We start from the raw sequence: 16,566 nt of genomic DNA, 5'->3' as shown, positions 1-16,566 counted from the left end.
CCTGGTTCAGTACAAGGTACAGTCTGTATTGTGTCACCTGAAGACAGAAAACAAGATCCCCAAGGACCCTGCCCACTGAGAGACTGGAAACACCAGACCCTGTGGATGTCATCCTGGAGACAGAGACAGCAGGACTCGGGTGGCCCTGGACAAGGGGACAGAAAAGTACTCCAAGGTGAAAACCCAAAGGCTGGGCCATAGCTTTCACCATCTGCGTGCCCTCGCCTACCATCTTCTACCTCTAAACCTTAGCGAAAATCTTCCAAATAGGAGGAATTAACATGAGTAGAAAGGTAGCATGGGGTAGCGAGACCACCTTAAATGGAGGGGTCTGGGCTGAGCTACTGCCCGTGACATCACATGGGTCAGCAGTCTGGACTCTCTGGAGCAGGCAGGAGTCAGACCAGAAGAAAAATGAGGCCCTTCTCATCCATACAATTCCTGGATCCTGCACACACTTATGGTTTATTTTGGGTGAAAACCATTGACGAAACAGGCAACATACATACGGAGTGGTTAAGACTACGGACTCTAGACCAGCGGTTGGCAAACTGTGGCTTGTGAACCAATACAGCGCTTCTCCTGCTTTTGTAAACAAAATCCCGGTGGAATACAGCTGCACTCACTCGTGCAATCGTCTGTGGCTGCTTCCACACTGGAGCCACAGGGTAGTTGTGGCAGAGACCACCACATGGCCACAAAACCTAAAACATTTCCTATCTGACCTTTAACAAAAAGTCGGCCCATGCCTGTGCTAGAGTCAACCTGAGTATCAACCCCTGCTGTACCCACACAAATTACTTGGCTTCCTTCGTTCTCAGTTTCCACAGGTCTTGGCGCATATTTGTGCATTTATCTTGAGATTGCACATTGTTGGTAAATGCTGCATGCTCACCCTGAGCACCTTTAGTTACTATTCGGGCCACCATTTTCAATATGGCCACTTGCTGCACCAGGCCAGAGGCCCGCCGCCCCCCACCCCAGGCCACCTCCACATCCCCTCCTAGGGGACAGGCTGAAGGCATCTCTCTCCTTTACCACCATGTCCACTTGAACACCAAACTTCATCAAACCTACACAATGTCTTCCAAATGTGTCCCCTCTTTCCGCTGTTGCTGTTCCCTCTGCCCCAAATCCTATTCTCTTACCCTCCTCCACTTTCTGAAATCTTACCTATCCCTTAAGACCTCCCTCGTGTGAAGGTCTTAAGACCCCCATGAGGTCTTCTCTGACAGATCCCCAACCCTCAGCTGAAAGTGTCCTCTACTTTCCCGCCAAACCCTCCCCTGCAAATGCCTGCCTGCGATCTTGCCCAGGAATGCTTCCTGCCTTTGAGAGTCCTGAGCATGGAAATCCAATGGGGAGACTTTAGTTGAAGAAATCTGTCCCTATGATTTCCATGGGGAGAGTTTAGTTGAGAAAATCTGTCTGTACATCAAGACCCACTTAATAAGAGCCTCCTAGAAATAAGTGCCAGAAAAACATTTGCTTCAACAGATACATTTGTTTATTTTTTTTTTATCAGACAGTGAGAACCTCCTGTGGCTTCCCCCCTCCTTTTTTTTTTTTTTTTTTTTTTTTTTTTACCTGTTACCAGGAAGCTTTGAGCTAAATTACAGTAACCACCTCCAGGTGCATGCAAACACCTGTTTATCTGTGTCTGTTAAGCACTTTGTAGGAGTAGGTCATTTATACATGCTAAATAAATACAGCATTCTAGCACGTTTGCCTTGATGAATGGAGCTTTCTGCAAGGGGATAATGGCCGTATGTTTGCAGGGGTTTCCTCTGACACCTAGGGTACTTCCTAATTTTCTTCGTATCACTCACATTTGTGGTAAAGCAGAAGAAGGGGAATTATACAAATCAGAATCTCAGAGATTAGCATACTAGAATATGAGGATTAAAAGATCCTCATCCAGATCAACTGTCAGAATGACGGAATAAGGACCACCAAAACCCCACTCCTCAATAAAAGGACCTTCATGGGTCATCCTGGAATGGTAGCAGTGTCGCTCTGGGCCACATCTCCTGTCCCCTCACATGCTGCAAGGGTCCAAAACTCCCTTCCTAGAACTGAAGGCAAAGATAGCAGGGGATTTGGAGGGACACCTCATTCTTGCAAGAGAGGAAAAGGGGGAGGGAGAGGGAGACAGGGAGGGGAATAGAGAGAGACTGTTATCTGATTATTAGCACTGTGGTTGTCCCCATGCCCAAGGTTGCCATGTTGCCTAGAAAGCAACACTTGTCTTTCAATTAGCTTCTCCTCAGCCACCTCTCTCTGCTCAACACCAGCAATTATCCCTGCTGAATTTTAGATGTCATTCATAATTATGAATACAATGCCACAGTGCTGATCTGTTGCAGAATGAAACCGGATCTCTCGCAAAGCACGTAGAGTGTAATGGAATCAATTAAAGACCTGCTGGAGGCCACACCGCTGGCCAAGGAGGAGTAAGCAGATTGGACCCAGTGTGGAGATGAGAGAAGGCAAGACCAGCGGGAGATGGCCGGAGACTTGACTTGAGAATGTTTAAAGATCAAAGGGGTTAAAAGGAGCTTTGGGGTAAAAGCAGTTAAGGTTTGGTATATTTTTGCAAAGAGAAACCTTTTGAAGAGAGGGCTGAAAAGTCAATCACAAAATAAAGGCTCTTTCATCGTGCTGTTACAATTTCATTCACACAATCAGGCTAGAAGTCAACAGTTCCTGTGCTGTTGATTCTATGACTTATCGAATGGTTGCCATTCTAACCTACGCTTCTTAACTGAAAGCTTAGGTCCATCATTTCCAGATTCATTTTAAAGGTAAAGTTGCACATCAAACATTTTACTGTCAAATTTTACCCCATCCTCTACTGCCCGCCAGTGGATTGATTTACTTTGTGTCTTTTCTCTAATATCCCATTGTCCACAGGTAACCAAGACCTCCTGAGGGGTCCAGTCCAGTATCACTGCCACCTCTAAATTAGGCCCCTTCAGCCAGGGTCACACACAAGGAGCTGTGACCTAACCCACCTCACAGAGCCCATTGTATATATCAGACACTGTCCCAAAGGTTCCACAATCATTGATGCATTTACTCCTCACATTAATGCTATAGGGCTGGGGCTCCTGGGTGGTCCAGGCAGTTAAGGTCCCACTCTTGACTTCAGCTTGGGTCATGATTTCACAGTCATGGGATTGAGCCCCAGTTTAAGCTCTGCCCTGAGCATGGAGCTTGTTTGGGATTCTCTCTCTCTCTCCCTCTCTCCCTCTCCTTCCCCTGTTCTCTCTCTCTCTCTCTCTCTCAAAATAAATAAATAAACATTTTTTAAAAAATACTATAAAGTAAGGGCTCCTGGGTGGCTCAGTCAGTTAAGCATCCAACTTTGGCTCAGGTCATGATCTCACAGTTCGTGAGTTCGAACCCTGTGTCAGTCTCTGTGCTGACAGCTCAGAGCCTGGACCCTGCTTCAGATTCTGTGTCTCCCTCTCTCTCTGTGCCTCCCCTGCTCACACTCTGTCTGTCTGTCTGTCTCTCTCTCTCAAAAATAAATAAACATTAAAAAAAACTACTATAAGGTAGATGCCACCATTCTCATCTTTGCTGAGGAGGATGAGATACAGAGAAATTAAAGGCCTTGCTCAAAGTCACACAGCTACTAAGTGATAGGGGACAGTATGGTGGCCTCAGAGCACCACACTCTTTTCCGTGATGTCATAAGCATACCGTATGCAGGTGAGCTGTATGTCCTGAGGAAAAGAATGTTGCTTCTCTTGAAGGAAGAGAAGCTGTCTCCGGGATTGTCTCTGAGCCCAGACTCACCTGGCCGTGTTCAGGTTCCGATAGAGCTGCCCAAGGGACTCCAACAGCCTCCCCTCCATCTCTCGGTCCCTGAGTTGCTGAGCGAGGGCCAGCCAGTGCTCATGGTAGGTGATGCAAGCCTCAGGGTTTGGGGATACGGAGCTGTAGAAATGGCAGAGGGATTTGGTGACCTGAAGCTGACCTGAACGTAAAGCAGGGACACGAATAAGATCACTTGAGAAAGGACGAGGGCAAAACGTGCTCTAACACTTTCCCCCAAAGCTTCCAGAAGCATGGAGCATACTCACTCTTTAGGTGTCGATGCCTTAGGCCCAACAGCAATGCCATTTCATAACAAAAGCGGACACTGGCCAGCTGGCGTCCAGACACCAGCGCTTGTGCCAGCCAGAGAAGCACTTGTACTAATTCCATGTCTGTCTCCACGCTGGTCTGGAGTTCAGAATAGAGTCGGACGGCCCGCAGGAGATAGTCCTTGGCTGGCTGCTGAGCCTGGGACTTAAGGGTGAGGTGGCCAAGATTGGCCAAAGTCACCGCCTGGTTCCGCACGTTCCCCGTTTCCTGAGCTCTGCTCAAAGCCCGGAGATAGCTCTTGGCTGCCCTGTTCACCCGGCCTTCGCCTTGAAGTGCGAGTCCCAGGAGGTTATAGACCACCCCATTCCGGGTGATACTCTCCATCTCCCTCTGGGAGTATAGGAGTGGCTCAAGGATGTCTAAAGCCTTCTTTGTCTGGCTGGCTACGAGGTACGACCATGCCAGGCACAGGGAAGACTCGAAGGCTTCCTGCTCACCCAGCAGCTGCCCTAGCACCACAGCCTGGCTCAGGTAGTGGACAGCACCGTCGGGAGACCTGTGTTGGAGGTACACTTTGGACAGGATGAGACACAGGGCCCTCTGGGTGCTCCAGTTGGCCTGCTCTTCACAAACAGCCAGAGCCTGCCTGAGTGCTGGGCAGGCCAGGGATGAGACATCACCCCAGCCTACAGAGGGAACCCCAAGGAGCTTGGTGGAGTTCTGAAGAAGCAGGGAGACCTGCCAAATTGGAAGGGACATGCCTTGGGCACCACGTTGCTGGACAGAGGCCACTGCAAGATGCGGAAGATACTTCTTGTCATACAGAAAACTCAAGATGCTGGTCACAGCATCCAAGTCAGGAGGGTGTCCAGAGAGGAGCTGCAGACGCTCGGCAAAGGGCAGGACCTCCTCATGCCGGCCTAGGCCGAGGAGCAGTCGGATGGCCAGGAAGCAGGCCCTGGCCTCCAGGGCACAGCTGCCTGTCACAACCCCCTGACGCAGCACATAGGCCACCACATCGAGCTCATTCCTGGTGCTAGACTCACGGTCAGGCAGGCAGACCAACAGGGCCCCTGCCTTTTCCAGCAGGACTGAGCCTTTATGCCTCAGCCTCTGCCTCAGGTAGATGGCAGCCAGATTGATGTACAGAGCGGCCACCAAGCATAGGTCCTCAAAGGCCCCATCGAGGATGTACACAGCCTCCTCGAAGTATACCCTGGCCTGAGAGAGTTTGACCTTCCTGATACTCAGCCGGCCCAGGAGGAAGCAGAGCCGGGCATGGGCCCAGGTCATGTTGTTCCGCTTGGCCCACTTCCTGGAGGCCTCCAGGTAGGCCACAAGTTCGTCCTCCTCAGAGAAGCTGGAAAAGGAAGATGTGAGGAAAGAGAAGGAGAAATCATAGAGGCTCTTGAAGTGGTCAGCGTAACCCTCACGATCTAGGAAAGCCAGCATGGGGGCGAAATTCTCGGCCTCCTCCTCTTCCTGACCGGTGTTGAGGTCCATGAGCAGTTCTGGGTCATCGAGGTCATCAGGCTCTGGCAAGTGATAGCTGTCCGAGGCTGCTGAGAGGAACTCGTCCTCCAGGCTGGAGTCCTCGGAGCTGCTGGACTGTCTGGAGCCCGCGGCCTGATGCGCCTCCCAGGCTCTACCAGTCCTGGCCTCCTTGAAGCCTTCCGGCTGGGATGCTGTAAGGACAGGCAGAGTTGAATACCCCTGAGTACCTGCCACTTGGTGGCCAGCTCCCAGCAAGACGGCAGGATGCTGCCCCGAAGGACTGGAGGTCAGGTTCAGCATGATCTCTACTCACCACTTAGATCGTTTGGAAGATTCTGGATGGATTCAAACCCACCTGGATGGAGACGAAGGACAGACCCGGCGTTAGGTCAGAACAGGCCACCATGCCTGAGCCTGCAGGCGTACCCCTGGCCTGTGGTTCCTTAGGACACTTTGTGTTTAAGTTTCTCTAGGAAACTGGGCAGAATGCTCTCCTTCATCATCAGCTTAACTGCTGCAGGGGCCTGGTGGGCATCTTGTTTAAGCCACTCACTTTACAGTGGGGCACTGAAGTAGAAAATAAGACCCAGAGCCAGAAAAGAAAAATGAAAAAGCTAGAGGCATGAGTTTTCTTTTAGAAGGTGTGGGAATGGGGAGGGTGACAAAACCAAAAGGCCCAAATCTCCCAGCCAGCTGATGGCAGAGCCACAAGCACAACTCCTGATCATGGCACGGTCGGTGGCACGTGGTGTCCCCTCCCATTGCCGTGTGGACACCCTTCCTCCTTCCTCTCTCCATTCGCTCACCATTGTGACAGAGCTGATGCTCCTTGGATGTGGTGGAACATTCTAATGTCCACCTCTGCTCCAGGGGGCGGGTCTGTGCGTTTGCTCTGAAGAATGTCTGTTCTGTGCCCATGAATTGGGCCCCCTCTACTCTGGCCACACAGTGGTGGACACACTATCAACATCACTGAAAAGATGGGAGAAACAAGAATGTTTCCTCAGGAGTGTCCGGGTGGCTCAGTTGGTTAAGCATCTGACTTCAGCTCAGGTCATGATTTCACAGTTTTCGAGTTCAAGCACTGCGTCAGGCTCTGTGCTGACAGCTCAGAACCTGGAGCCTGTTCAGATTCTTTGTCTCCCTCTCTCTCTGCCCCTCCCCCACTCATGCTGGCTCGCTCTCTCTCTCTCTCTCTCTCTCTCTCTCTCCCTCAAAAATAAATAAACAATAAAATTTTTTTTAAAAAGAATGCTTCCTCAAACCACCATCCAAGGATGAATGTACTTTCTGACATGGAGCAGTGGGCCCTTGCAAAATACGGGAAAGGGGTGGCATTCATTCCCTCAGTCCTTCAGAAACTGGTGAAAATGACCAGCCCTGTGGTCCCTCTCCCACCCAAAGCCAACACACCCCAACAGTCCAATGTCAGCCTGTGTTGGGGCCAGTGTGGTGGAACAGGGTTTGTCCTGGCTAGAAAATGGGGAAAGGCAGTTCTTAGCCTGGATTGGGCACAAACCACCAGGGACTCAGTTTCCAATCTGTAAAATGAGAGGAGAAACCATCTCGTGGAACCTGTAACATTCTCCAGTCCTGCCTCTATCACTGGGGACCTGGACCTCCTTCAGCCCTTGGAGAAGAGACCTCAGCCACAACTCGGGACGTCTCCTTCTCCAAGATTAGACTGGAAGGCTCAATATGGTTGGCCTCCCATGCTGTCGCTGAGCCGAGCTTTCCAAGAGGTCTGAGGAGCCAATACTCACTAAGCCGGTAGACAGATGCTATGTCAGTATGAGCGAGCGTGTGGAGGAAGCTGGCACACTCGGCCTTCCTGTCACTTCCCAGGACCCACAGAGAGCATCTTTCCTCATCGCTGAAAAAGGCCGAGCTCTTGTTCCTGCATGGAGACAAAAGACATGGATGTAGCTCAGTGTGAGGTTCCAGACACAGCCATTCTCTCTCCAGCCCAGGATATAGCGAAGGCCATCGAGAAAACACCAACTTGTCTGCCAGAGCTGAAATCAGACTCCTCACCACCTTGTTGCATCAGAAATCTACCTCTGCTGCCAGGGAGAAAAGGCTCTTAGCACCCCACTCACGAAGAAATGAGCTAGGCCACTGCTGAACAGCTCCAGGTGGAGACGAAAACACCCCTCTTGTTAAAACTCTATCTCTCAAAACACAAAGCCCCTTCTTTGGACCCCTCCCCTTTCTTTGAGACCCCCCTGGTGCTCATTTTTAATGGAGGACTTGGTTACCTCCCAAAGGTAGGGGTTGAGAGGGGACCATTAAAAGGCATTTCCTGGTCAAGTTATTTGTCAAGACAGGTGACACAGTCTAGAGGGGCAATGAAGAAAGTTTGGCTATGGTCAGAAGGGACTTTTCACAATTGTTGCCATCCGATTTCACAGCAGAGCAAGAGCATGATGCGGCGTTGAGAGAGTGGATGGGAAGGGGGTAGACGGAAGGTCAAGGGCTGGACAAAATGACTGCAAATAATAGAGATCCTTATACACGCTGCACTGTATAAACTCATTGTTAAACCTAATTTGCTTAGGAGAAGTTTGTCATAGAATCAAAGAATGTGAAAACTAGAAGTGCCTTAGAAAGAATTCAATCCAGGATCCACCTGAACAATTTGTTGAAGATCTATTTCAAGTCTAAATAGAGTTGTTGTTTTTAACCTCAGAACCCATTTTTTAAACAAAAATAAGTTGGAAGCCCAAGAGTTAATAAGAGCTAATAATTGCGGGGTGGAAAGCTTACTTGAATCAGACCATCTTATCTCCTATAATCTACACAATCACTCTATGAGTCAGAACTATACTTGTTCCTTCTTACAAAGGATGAAACTGAGGCACAGAAAAATAGAATTGGTGGTTGGGAAGTGGTAGAGCAGGATATAAAAAGAGCTTGCTAGTTCGAGCTGAATGGAAGGAGGGGCGGGAATGAGACTGCCATGGTCTGCCACCTACATTTGTCCCCAGAACTCAGGGCCGCTCAGAGATGAGAAAACCAGGAGCTAACAGGAACTGCTCAAGGTCACAGCGCTAGCTAATGACGGACCTGGCATGAAAGCTCTGTCTTGACCTCTGGCCCCGGACTCTTTCCATGACACTTACGGACTCTGCATCTCTCCGGCTGGATTTCCAGCTTCTCCCAGACCATGAGAGTAGCCTTGCTCAGCAAGGCACCTCGCTAAAATCTACAACTAAACTCATCTGAGACTAAAAAGGAATGATAAGATTTCAAATCTCTGTAGAACCCTTACATTTTACAAAGCATCTCAAATTTACTATTTCATTCAGCGGCGTGCTCAGAATGACACAGCTAGAAAGTGGTAAAGCTGGGACGGAACCTGTGATCTCCTGCGTCTGCGCCCAATGCCTCACAGCTGATCCGCTAAAGGCCTGAGTCCCAGGTATTTAGAAAGAAGTCCAAGGAGCTTGACAAATTATGTTAGGGTTTTCCCAGCATGGAAATTGGGTTCGAATGGTAGGACTTCTAGAAATATGGCAGGCTGAGTTGCTCCACGGGGGGCCACACTCACCCACATACGCAGACAAATCCTAGATAAAATGTGATGTGAATAAATAGTTTAATACATTCTTTAACCTGAAAGACAGCAAGGGAAATGCCTGGGAGTCAGAAACAAAAGGAGGAACCAGAGCCAAGTTGACAAGCAAGAGCACATGGTCCAGAGACCCCAGGGGTTCCCAGTTGGGACACTGGCCCTCAGCGTTGGGGCTCACCTTATAATGCCACACAGGACAGGAGATGTGACTTTGGGTCTGTGTGAACCCAGGAAGCTGAATTGAGCTTTCCCCCGTAGCTTTGAGCTTCCTATAGCCTCAAGTCTGGCAGAACTATAACTTCTGTAAAACTTGCCAGCCAACTACACACTTTCCATCTGTGTGAGTCTCTGGGAAAAAGGTCAAACACCTGAACTTACACCATGAAAAGGTGTGGGCTCTGAATTACACTGTACAGTGTAGGTATCAGCATCAGAGAACTTCACATTGAAAAATCCACCCGGGACCACTGAGTTCCTAAATTTTCAGGGAAAACAAACGCCAAAAGTGCTCTACTAGGGTGTTTTCTTTAGTCCAGCTTCATGCAAAGACCATGTTTTAAAATGTTGAAAATTCATTCACACAACCAAAAATACAAACACAAGGAAAGGTTCCATGGACAATGAGTGCCAGCAGGTGCTCAAATAGGTAAATGAACACTATAGAAGCCAGAAATAACAACCTAAAGATTAATTTATAATAAGCATGGTTAAAATGGTAAAATAAAAGACTGAATAAAAGCTACAGAGAAAACATGAACCTAGTGAGTAGAAACAAGTATATGTGAAAAATAGCAAAATACAAATTCTAGAAATGAAAACCAAGGCATGGACATTGAGGACAACATGAGTTGAGTTAAGCAACAGGTTTAGTCGCAGCAGAGGAGAGAATTAGTGAAACTGAAAATGCTTCTGAGGAAATCACCCAGAATGCACTAGAAGAATGAAAAGATGAAAAATATAAAAGAACCAATTAAGCAAGATTGAGGATAGAATGGCAAGTCCAACATACCTCTGACAGGAATTCCAGAAGAGAGACTAAAAAGAATGAGAGAGAGGCAATATTCAAAGGGAGAATGACTGAGAATTTTCCAGAATTGAAGAAGTACACCACGCCCTAAGCAAAATAAATAAAAATAATAAAAATTTTAACATGACATCCATTTCTTTTGGGTTATTGGTCTTTTTGTGTTTTCTATTTCTCTTAACCCTTCTTTCTGTGTTCGATTATCTATTACTTGATTGTTCAATTTACAGGATGAAAGAGTTAAACAGAAAAGATAAGAGTATAAATTAATGAAATAAAAACAAAGAAAGTAGAAGAATATAATAAACGTAAATGTGAAATTAGTGAAATAGAAAACAAAGAAACAATAAAGATGGTCAACATCGGAAAAACTGTTTCTAAGGATTAATAAAATGGACAAAACCTTAGCAAAACAGATTTGAAATTTCATATGTGTAGTTCTTTCCCCCTCCCCCTAAGTATTGAGGCTATACTTAGCTAAATTATCATTCACAAGTATATTTTAAGTATATTTAAGACAAATAAGGACTAAAGACTGAGAGTAATTGCAACTCACACATCTCCATCGAAATAACTACTAAAAGATACACAGTATTAGCAAGGGAGTGGACACCTTGCAGTAAATACATAACAGAAAAATCACATCTAGAAATATCATGGTACAAATATCAGTAGGAAAAACTTTAAGAAAATTAGAAAATAAAGCTGTCTACCTGCAAAGAAATGGCTATGAGGTTAACAGCAAACTTATCATTAGCAAAAATAGATGCCACAAGAAATGGAATAATAAAGTAGACAGAGAAAAACAGTGTGAAGAACAAAAAAGGGAGTAAGAAACAATTTTTCCAACTTCTAATACTATGAAATACTGGGTTATGTCTTATGTTCTTTATTTCTGATTTGAGTGCATTAATCTTTCAATCTTGCTTATTTTTTAATTTACTCATTTAACTATATAAACTTCCTTTAAGTAAACACTTTGGTAAACCGAACCATATCTATTATAATGTGAATAAATCCTAAATTTGCCAAATCAACTTTTAAAAAAAGGCCAGTTCCAAAAACAAAAACATTTATATACATTTTTAAATAACAAAACTCTAGTAATTTTTTTTTACAAGTAAACACTTATTTCTAAAATAAGGACTGGAAAGATACATATCAGATTCAAATAGAGTCTGCCCCTGGGGTAAGAATCAGGACTGGAAGGTGAAAGTAGGGAGATGTAAAGAGGGGTCTTCAGTTATATCTAAAGACATTTTTCCCTCAAAACACACACTCTCACACATGCACACACACACACACACACACACACACACAAATACACATATTAAATACTCTTTAAAAGCATAAAACCAAAAGAAAGGGAAGGTGTGGCATTCTGTCCCCGTGAGTTCTTCAATTTTTAACGGCACTCTGGCCAAACCAAATACCATGTCTTTTCAGACAGAATGCCTGCCCCCAAGTCTTAAGAACTGGTTTTCCAGCTGCTATTGCTGTGAAACTAGGTAGCTGGTATTGAAATATGTGCTGTTAAAAAAAGGAAACCCACAACTTTGGTTCGGTGGAAAAACAGGATCCCTTTCCAATGAGCCAGGGGCACAGACCTAATCTGTCTCAAAATAGCTTCTGAGAAATTTCACTCATAATTATGCTGATTTGGTTAAATGAATACAGTTGGATGGACACATGGATGGATGAATGGATGGATGGATGGATGAGTCTACAAATGAATGAATGAACAAAAGAATGAATGAATGAACATATGAATGAATTAATTAATACACTCTTAAGCGAGTATTATACTAGCACAGGGAGGGAGACTATGGAAAGAGGAAGGAGACCAGCAAATGCTGGACCTTCTTCCAAAACCTGACACCTAATGAACACAGACTAAGAGTGACACCCAGTGGCCAGAACACCTGCATGGCACCCAGGACGATTCCCAGGACCTCCAAACCCTGGCTGCTGTGTGCTGCCAGCTTGTTTATGGGCTTTTTCTCTCATTGCTGTGATTCGGGGAGGTCTGTGCTCTAGGCAGTTCTTTGGGGGAGGGGGAGAATGATAAGCCCCTTCCCCTTCCCCTCCTCCTATCTCTCCCTGTCTCCTGGCTCACGTCCCCCTTCCCTATCCAATGTGCAGTCTCTGGTGATGGCGTCCTACAGGTGACCAGGTAGAAAGGCCATCAGAAGACACTAGAGAAATAAGGAGAATTTCTCACGCCACCACTTCAATACAGGTGGTGGTGAGAGTGTAGCCAACAAAGCCAGCTAGAATGTGATAATCAGATTGATTTAGTGGTACGAGTTATTGCCATTTGGGGCAAGGTATGAGGTCCTGAAGCCCAACAATATATGAAATCTGACCCCTGCCCCCAACATCCTATTAAAAAGGATTCTCAAAGATTACCTCCCATGGTAGTCATGGCACTAGGAGGAGTTAGTGCACATCGGTCATATACACATATGCTGGTGCCAGGCAGCTTCTAAGTGCTTTACATGTTCAGTATTAGCTCGTGTCCTATGGGCAACTACTAATATTGTACGCATTTTACAGATGGGACCCGGAGGTGCAGAGACGCTGATGAACATATCCAAAGTCTCGGAGCTGGAAAGCCAGCCGAGACACACGATGTGCTCACGTGGCCACAAATGCCTCTCAGGCAGGCTGGCTCCGGAATTCTGATGACCAAGCTAGGCTGCCTCCTGATGACCAGTGACCTCCCCATGGCCACAGGCCTCTCAGCAGCCAGTGACCTCTCCACAGCCTTTCAGCAGGCAGCCCCGCTTTCCCTCTCTGCAGCCTGCAACAGTATTCATTCTCTCCGCACCTCCCTTCCCTCCTCCCTCTCATCTTGCTCCTCTGTTCTGTTGTCTCCTTGGCTACATTTCTTCTTCCACTGCTCTCTAAACTGCTCTTCCCCACCAAATCTCAGGGCTCTTTATTCTTTCTTCCTCTTATCAGGACAGCAGCTGTGGGACTGTATTGCTGAAAAAGAACCCTAGGTTTAACATCAGGATTCTGAGGTCCCAGATACAAGGCCTTGGGTTCAGCCTTTCACTCCTGGGGTCCTCGCTTGCCCCCATAGGAAATGAAGGGGTGGTCTGAGTGATGGTTCTCACCTTGGTTGCACATTAGCCCCACCTGGGAAGCTTCCGTAACCATGACTGCCCAGGCGGCACCCACACCAATGAGATAGAACCTCTGGGGGGCAGAACACTGGCGTCCATATTTATAAAGCTCCTGCAACCTCTAAATTCCTCTTGACTGGTCCTCAGCAGTTCCCTCTGCTCTCTGTTCCCTCCACCCCTTCCTAAGTGCCAACCGAGGCCTTCACATTGGTCCCCTGCCACCAGCCTCTCCCCTGCCCATGCACATCTTGCTCCAAGCCATGATTAGCTCCCCACAAAGAAGTTCAAGTCACATCATGTGTCCCCGTTTCTCAGAGACACTCACGGGCTCCCCATTCTCTGCCAGTTAAAGGACACAGGCCCCCGCACAGGCATTCTTTGTGTGCCACGTCATGGCACCCCCTGAGTCTCTGCCACACTGGTGCTCTCCCGGTGACCTGCTTCTCAATGAGCAGGAGCCATTCCTCAAGCATCCCCTCACTCTTCCTGCCTGTGTTCACGTGTCTCCATTTCCATCTATTGAAATATCTTGCCTCATCCAAAGCCGAGCCCACATATCGTCCATTTCACGAAAGGTCTCCTGATACCCTTTTCCTCCTTATAAACTCCCATCTACTCCAGGATCCTCTAGGGGCTAAGTGAGTCTCTTCCTTGATTAGAATCACTTGGATTCCCACATTTCTGTGTAGGGAAAATGACCTTCTGTCTGTTCTCCCTACAAAGGGCAAGCCTTAGACAGAGATCCTGTCCTTGGTCTGCTCTCTTCGGTGGCTCTTTCCTACAGGGAAGGGATTCCATTCTGAGTGGTCAGGCCCTTAGATGATCCTTGAGCCATGTTTTCCCTGTGTCTCAGTGTAGCAGCCAACTCGGTGTTCCTTCTGGTACTTTCTGGGCCCAGGCTTCCTGCTGTTTCCTATCCTCATGCAGGAAGCCCAGCCCAGAGAGAGTGGTCAGTACTCCTGCCACTCATTGGTCCCATGCATCTCCTCCTCAGCACAGCCCTCTGGACGTCAGGCAGAAAGGAGTGAAAGATGCACTCTGCCATCTTGGCCAACACTGCGCCACACATTAAGCTTTCAGCAGATAAACCCCCGTGGGAGGGTCTCTGCTTTCCCTGAGCTGTAATCTGTTGGTCCCTGTATGGGCCCTTCCCTCAATAGGGCCCCTTGATTGGATGGGGTGAGTGGCAGAATACGAGTACCAACACCACACCTGCAGTGACAACAGCAGGTCCTTCATCTTGGGGTCATGCTTCTCTCCCTACGGGAAGGCCTCAATGACCATCTACTGAAGGGAACTGAACTGACTTACTCCTTGATGACTCATTCTCTCCTTTCCATCACCCCTTGTGACGGCCTTGATTGTCAGAATGTGCTCCTCTGACTCTGTCTTGCCAGGGAATCCTGAGGCTCATCTGTGACCCTGTTCAGTACGGCGTGGGGCCCCTGGGCTGGCACCTGCTCCAGGATCCCAGAGGGCCTCTCTGCCTTACTCACATTGGGGAATAAGACTCAGGATCTATGTTCCTGGTGGGAACAAAGCCCACTTCTCCGGAGCGCGTCGACTTCCCAATGAACCACTGAAGTCCGGGTATGACAAAGCCGATGATCTCGATGCTTTCTCCCCAGTGAAAACTCAGCTCATCCTTTTCTTCCCTCTCATATTCTTTCCAGGCTTTACATTTTCCTCTTCCTGTGGAGAAATAACATCCATATCAACTAAATAAGGCAGAAACTGCTCCCAGCGTAACATGAAGTGAAAGGTCCCCAGGATTTAGAATTTCAAGGACCAGTACAATCTTCTTCCCACCCCATCCCCCCCAAAAGAGATTGGCAGGAACGACACAGGGTAACTGGCTTTTAATTTTGCCAAACTAGGACATTCAAAGAAAGGAACTACCATCCACTGTCACCATCACTTTACAAAAGAAATGATATATTAACAAATGCAGGAAAGATCCTCTCAGAATACTGGATATACGCTGAAACTGAATAAAGTTCGCCATAGAAAACTGGAAAGCTGACTATATTGTCCTACTGTGTCTGATTTGCCATTATCATGTAAATATTTCATCATGCTTGGCACAAATCCACAGACCAGTGTGAGAAACATTGGGGGATCTCTACATTCCCTTCCAGCTCCTTTGGCCACTATGAGCCTCAGTCTCCAAAGCTGTAAAATGGGAATAAGAAGAATGCTTACCTCATAAATATTAGGTAAGAGATTAAGTACACAATGCCTGGTACCTAATCAACCCTCAATAAATGTTAGCCTCATGTCACTGGTGAAGAGAAAACTGCTCAGGACACAGAGGGATTTGAAAGGCTTCCCTTCTGACTATGGTCATTACTCAGCTAGAGGAGTTTCCCAGCTAAGATCTAGCAATGACATATTTATAAGCTCTGTCCAGTTTACAAAGTACATTTAAGCCCTCAGATCCTCCCAAGAGTCCTAAGGGGATCAGAATCCCCATATTATAGGTTAAAAGGTGGAGAAATCACAGAGAAGGCATGTGATTTGTCCCAGGAACTCAGTCTCTCAACTTCTGGTTAACACTTCTTTCTGCTAATCCTACTTTGCTTGGAATGATGGTTTTTATGTGGCTTAGTTTCCAAATTTGCTGTAACTGCTCTGCTAAAGATACTGGCATTTTTTTGTCCCCTGACACTTTTCATCAAGTTACTATTGATTGTGTCTTCAGAGTCAGAAATTCCCACCACTTTGTGGACTAATAGGATCTATAATGTGTTAAACTGTACTAAGTGATTTTCAGATGTCCTTAAGCTGACTTCTCATGAGGTTCGAAGTCAGTTTTATGGTAAATTTTACTCATGAGGAACTTGCAGCATGATAAGAGCTCGTGAATTGGCTGAGATCATGCTGGTCTTAGGTGTGGACCCAAAATTTGAACCCAGAGCAGACTTCACAGGCCCATTTTCATAACTCCAAGGAACACTTGTACTGCCTCAGATAACTGAAAATCTTATTATGATCAACTGATGGATTAGATCTGATATCTGGGCTCCATAATTCTCTGTATATCTTTTTATAAAGTGTTATTTGGAAAAAAAATAATGGGTTATTAGAGCTCAGAGCTTACAAAATTATACTTGGGCTAAGTTGGTTGGGAGTGGGGAGGGGCTCTAAGGATGAAGATGAAAGGAATTCTGTTCTAGATACTTAGAAAAGATTACAGTTCATTTCCAGCAGATATATATGTACTTATAGATACATGTGTGTGTATATAA

General features: G+C 46.8%; 1 protein-coding gene across 1 annotated transcript in view; it reads right to left on the bottom strand.

Annotated features, from left to right (window-relative positions):
• The window catches only part of SH3TC2 (SH3 domain and tetratricopeptide repeats 2), a 47,075-nt gene that overhangs the window by 12,248 nt on the left and 18,261 nt on the right, over nt 1-16,566 (bottom strand). Inside the window, exons 8-12 of the mRNA XM_029941456.1 lie at nt 14,815-15,010; nt 7,353-7,486; nt 5,903-5,944; nt 4,092-5,780; nt 3,805-3,985 (exon numbers count right to left, since the gene is read on the bottom strand). Coding sequence (XP_029797316.1) covers nt 3,805-3,985; nt 4,092-5,780; nt 5,903-5,944; nt 7,353-7,486; nt 14,815-15,010 — 2,242 coding nt within the window. The remainder of the gene's footprint in view (nt 1-3,804; nt 3,986-4,091; nt 5,781-5,902; nt 5,945-7,352; nt 7,487-14,814; nt 15,011-16,566) is intronic.

This window comes from Suricata suricatta, chromosome 6, assembly GCF_006229205.1.
Source record: "Suricata suricatta isolate VVHF042 chromosome 6, meerkat_22Aug2017_6uvM2_HiC, whole genome shotgun sequence".
NCBI classification, from domain to species: Eukaryota; Metazoa; Chordata; class Mammalia; order Carnivora; family Herpestidae; genus Suricata; species Suricata suricatta.
This window is presented reverse-complemented; position numbering and strand designations above follow the sequence as displayed.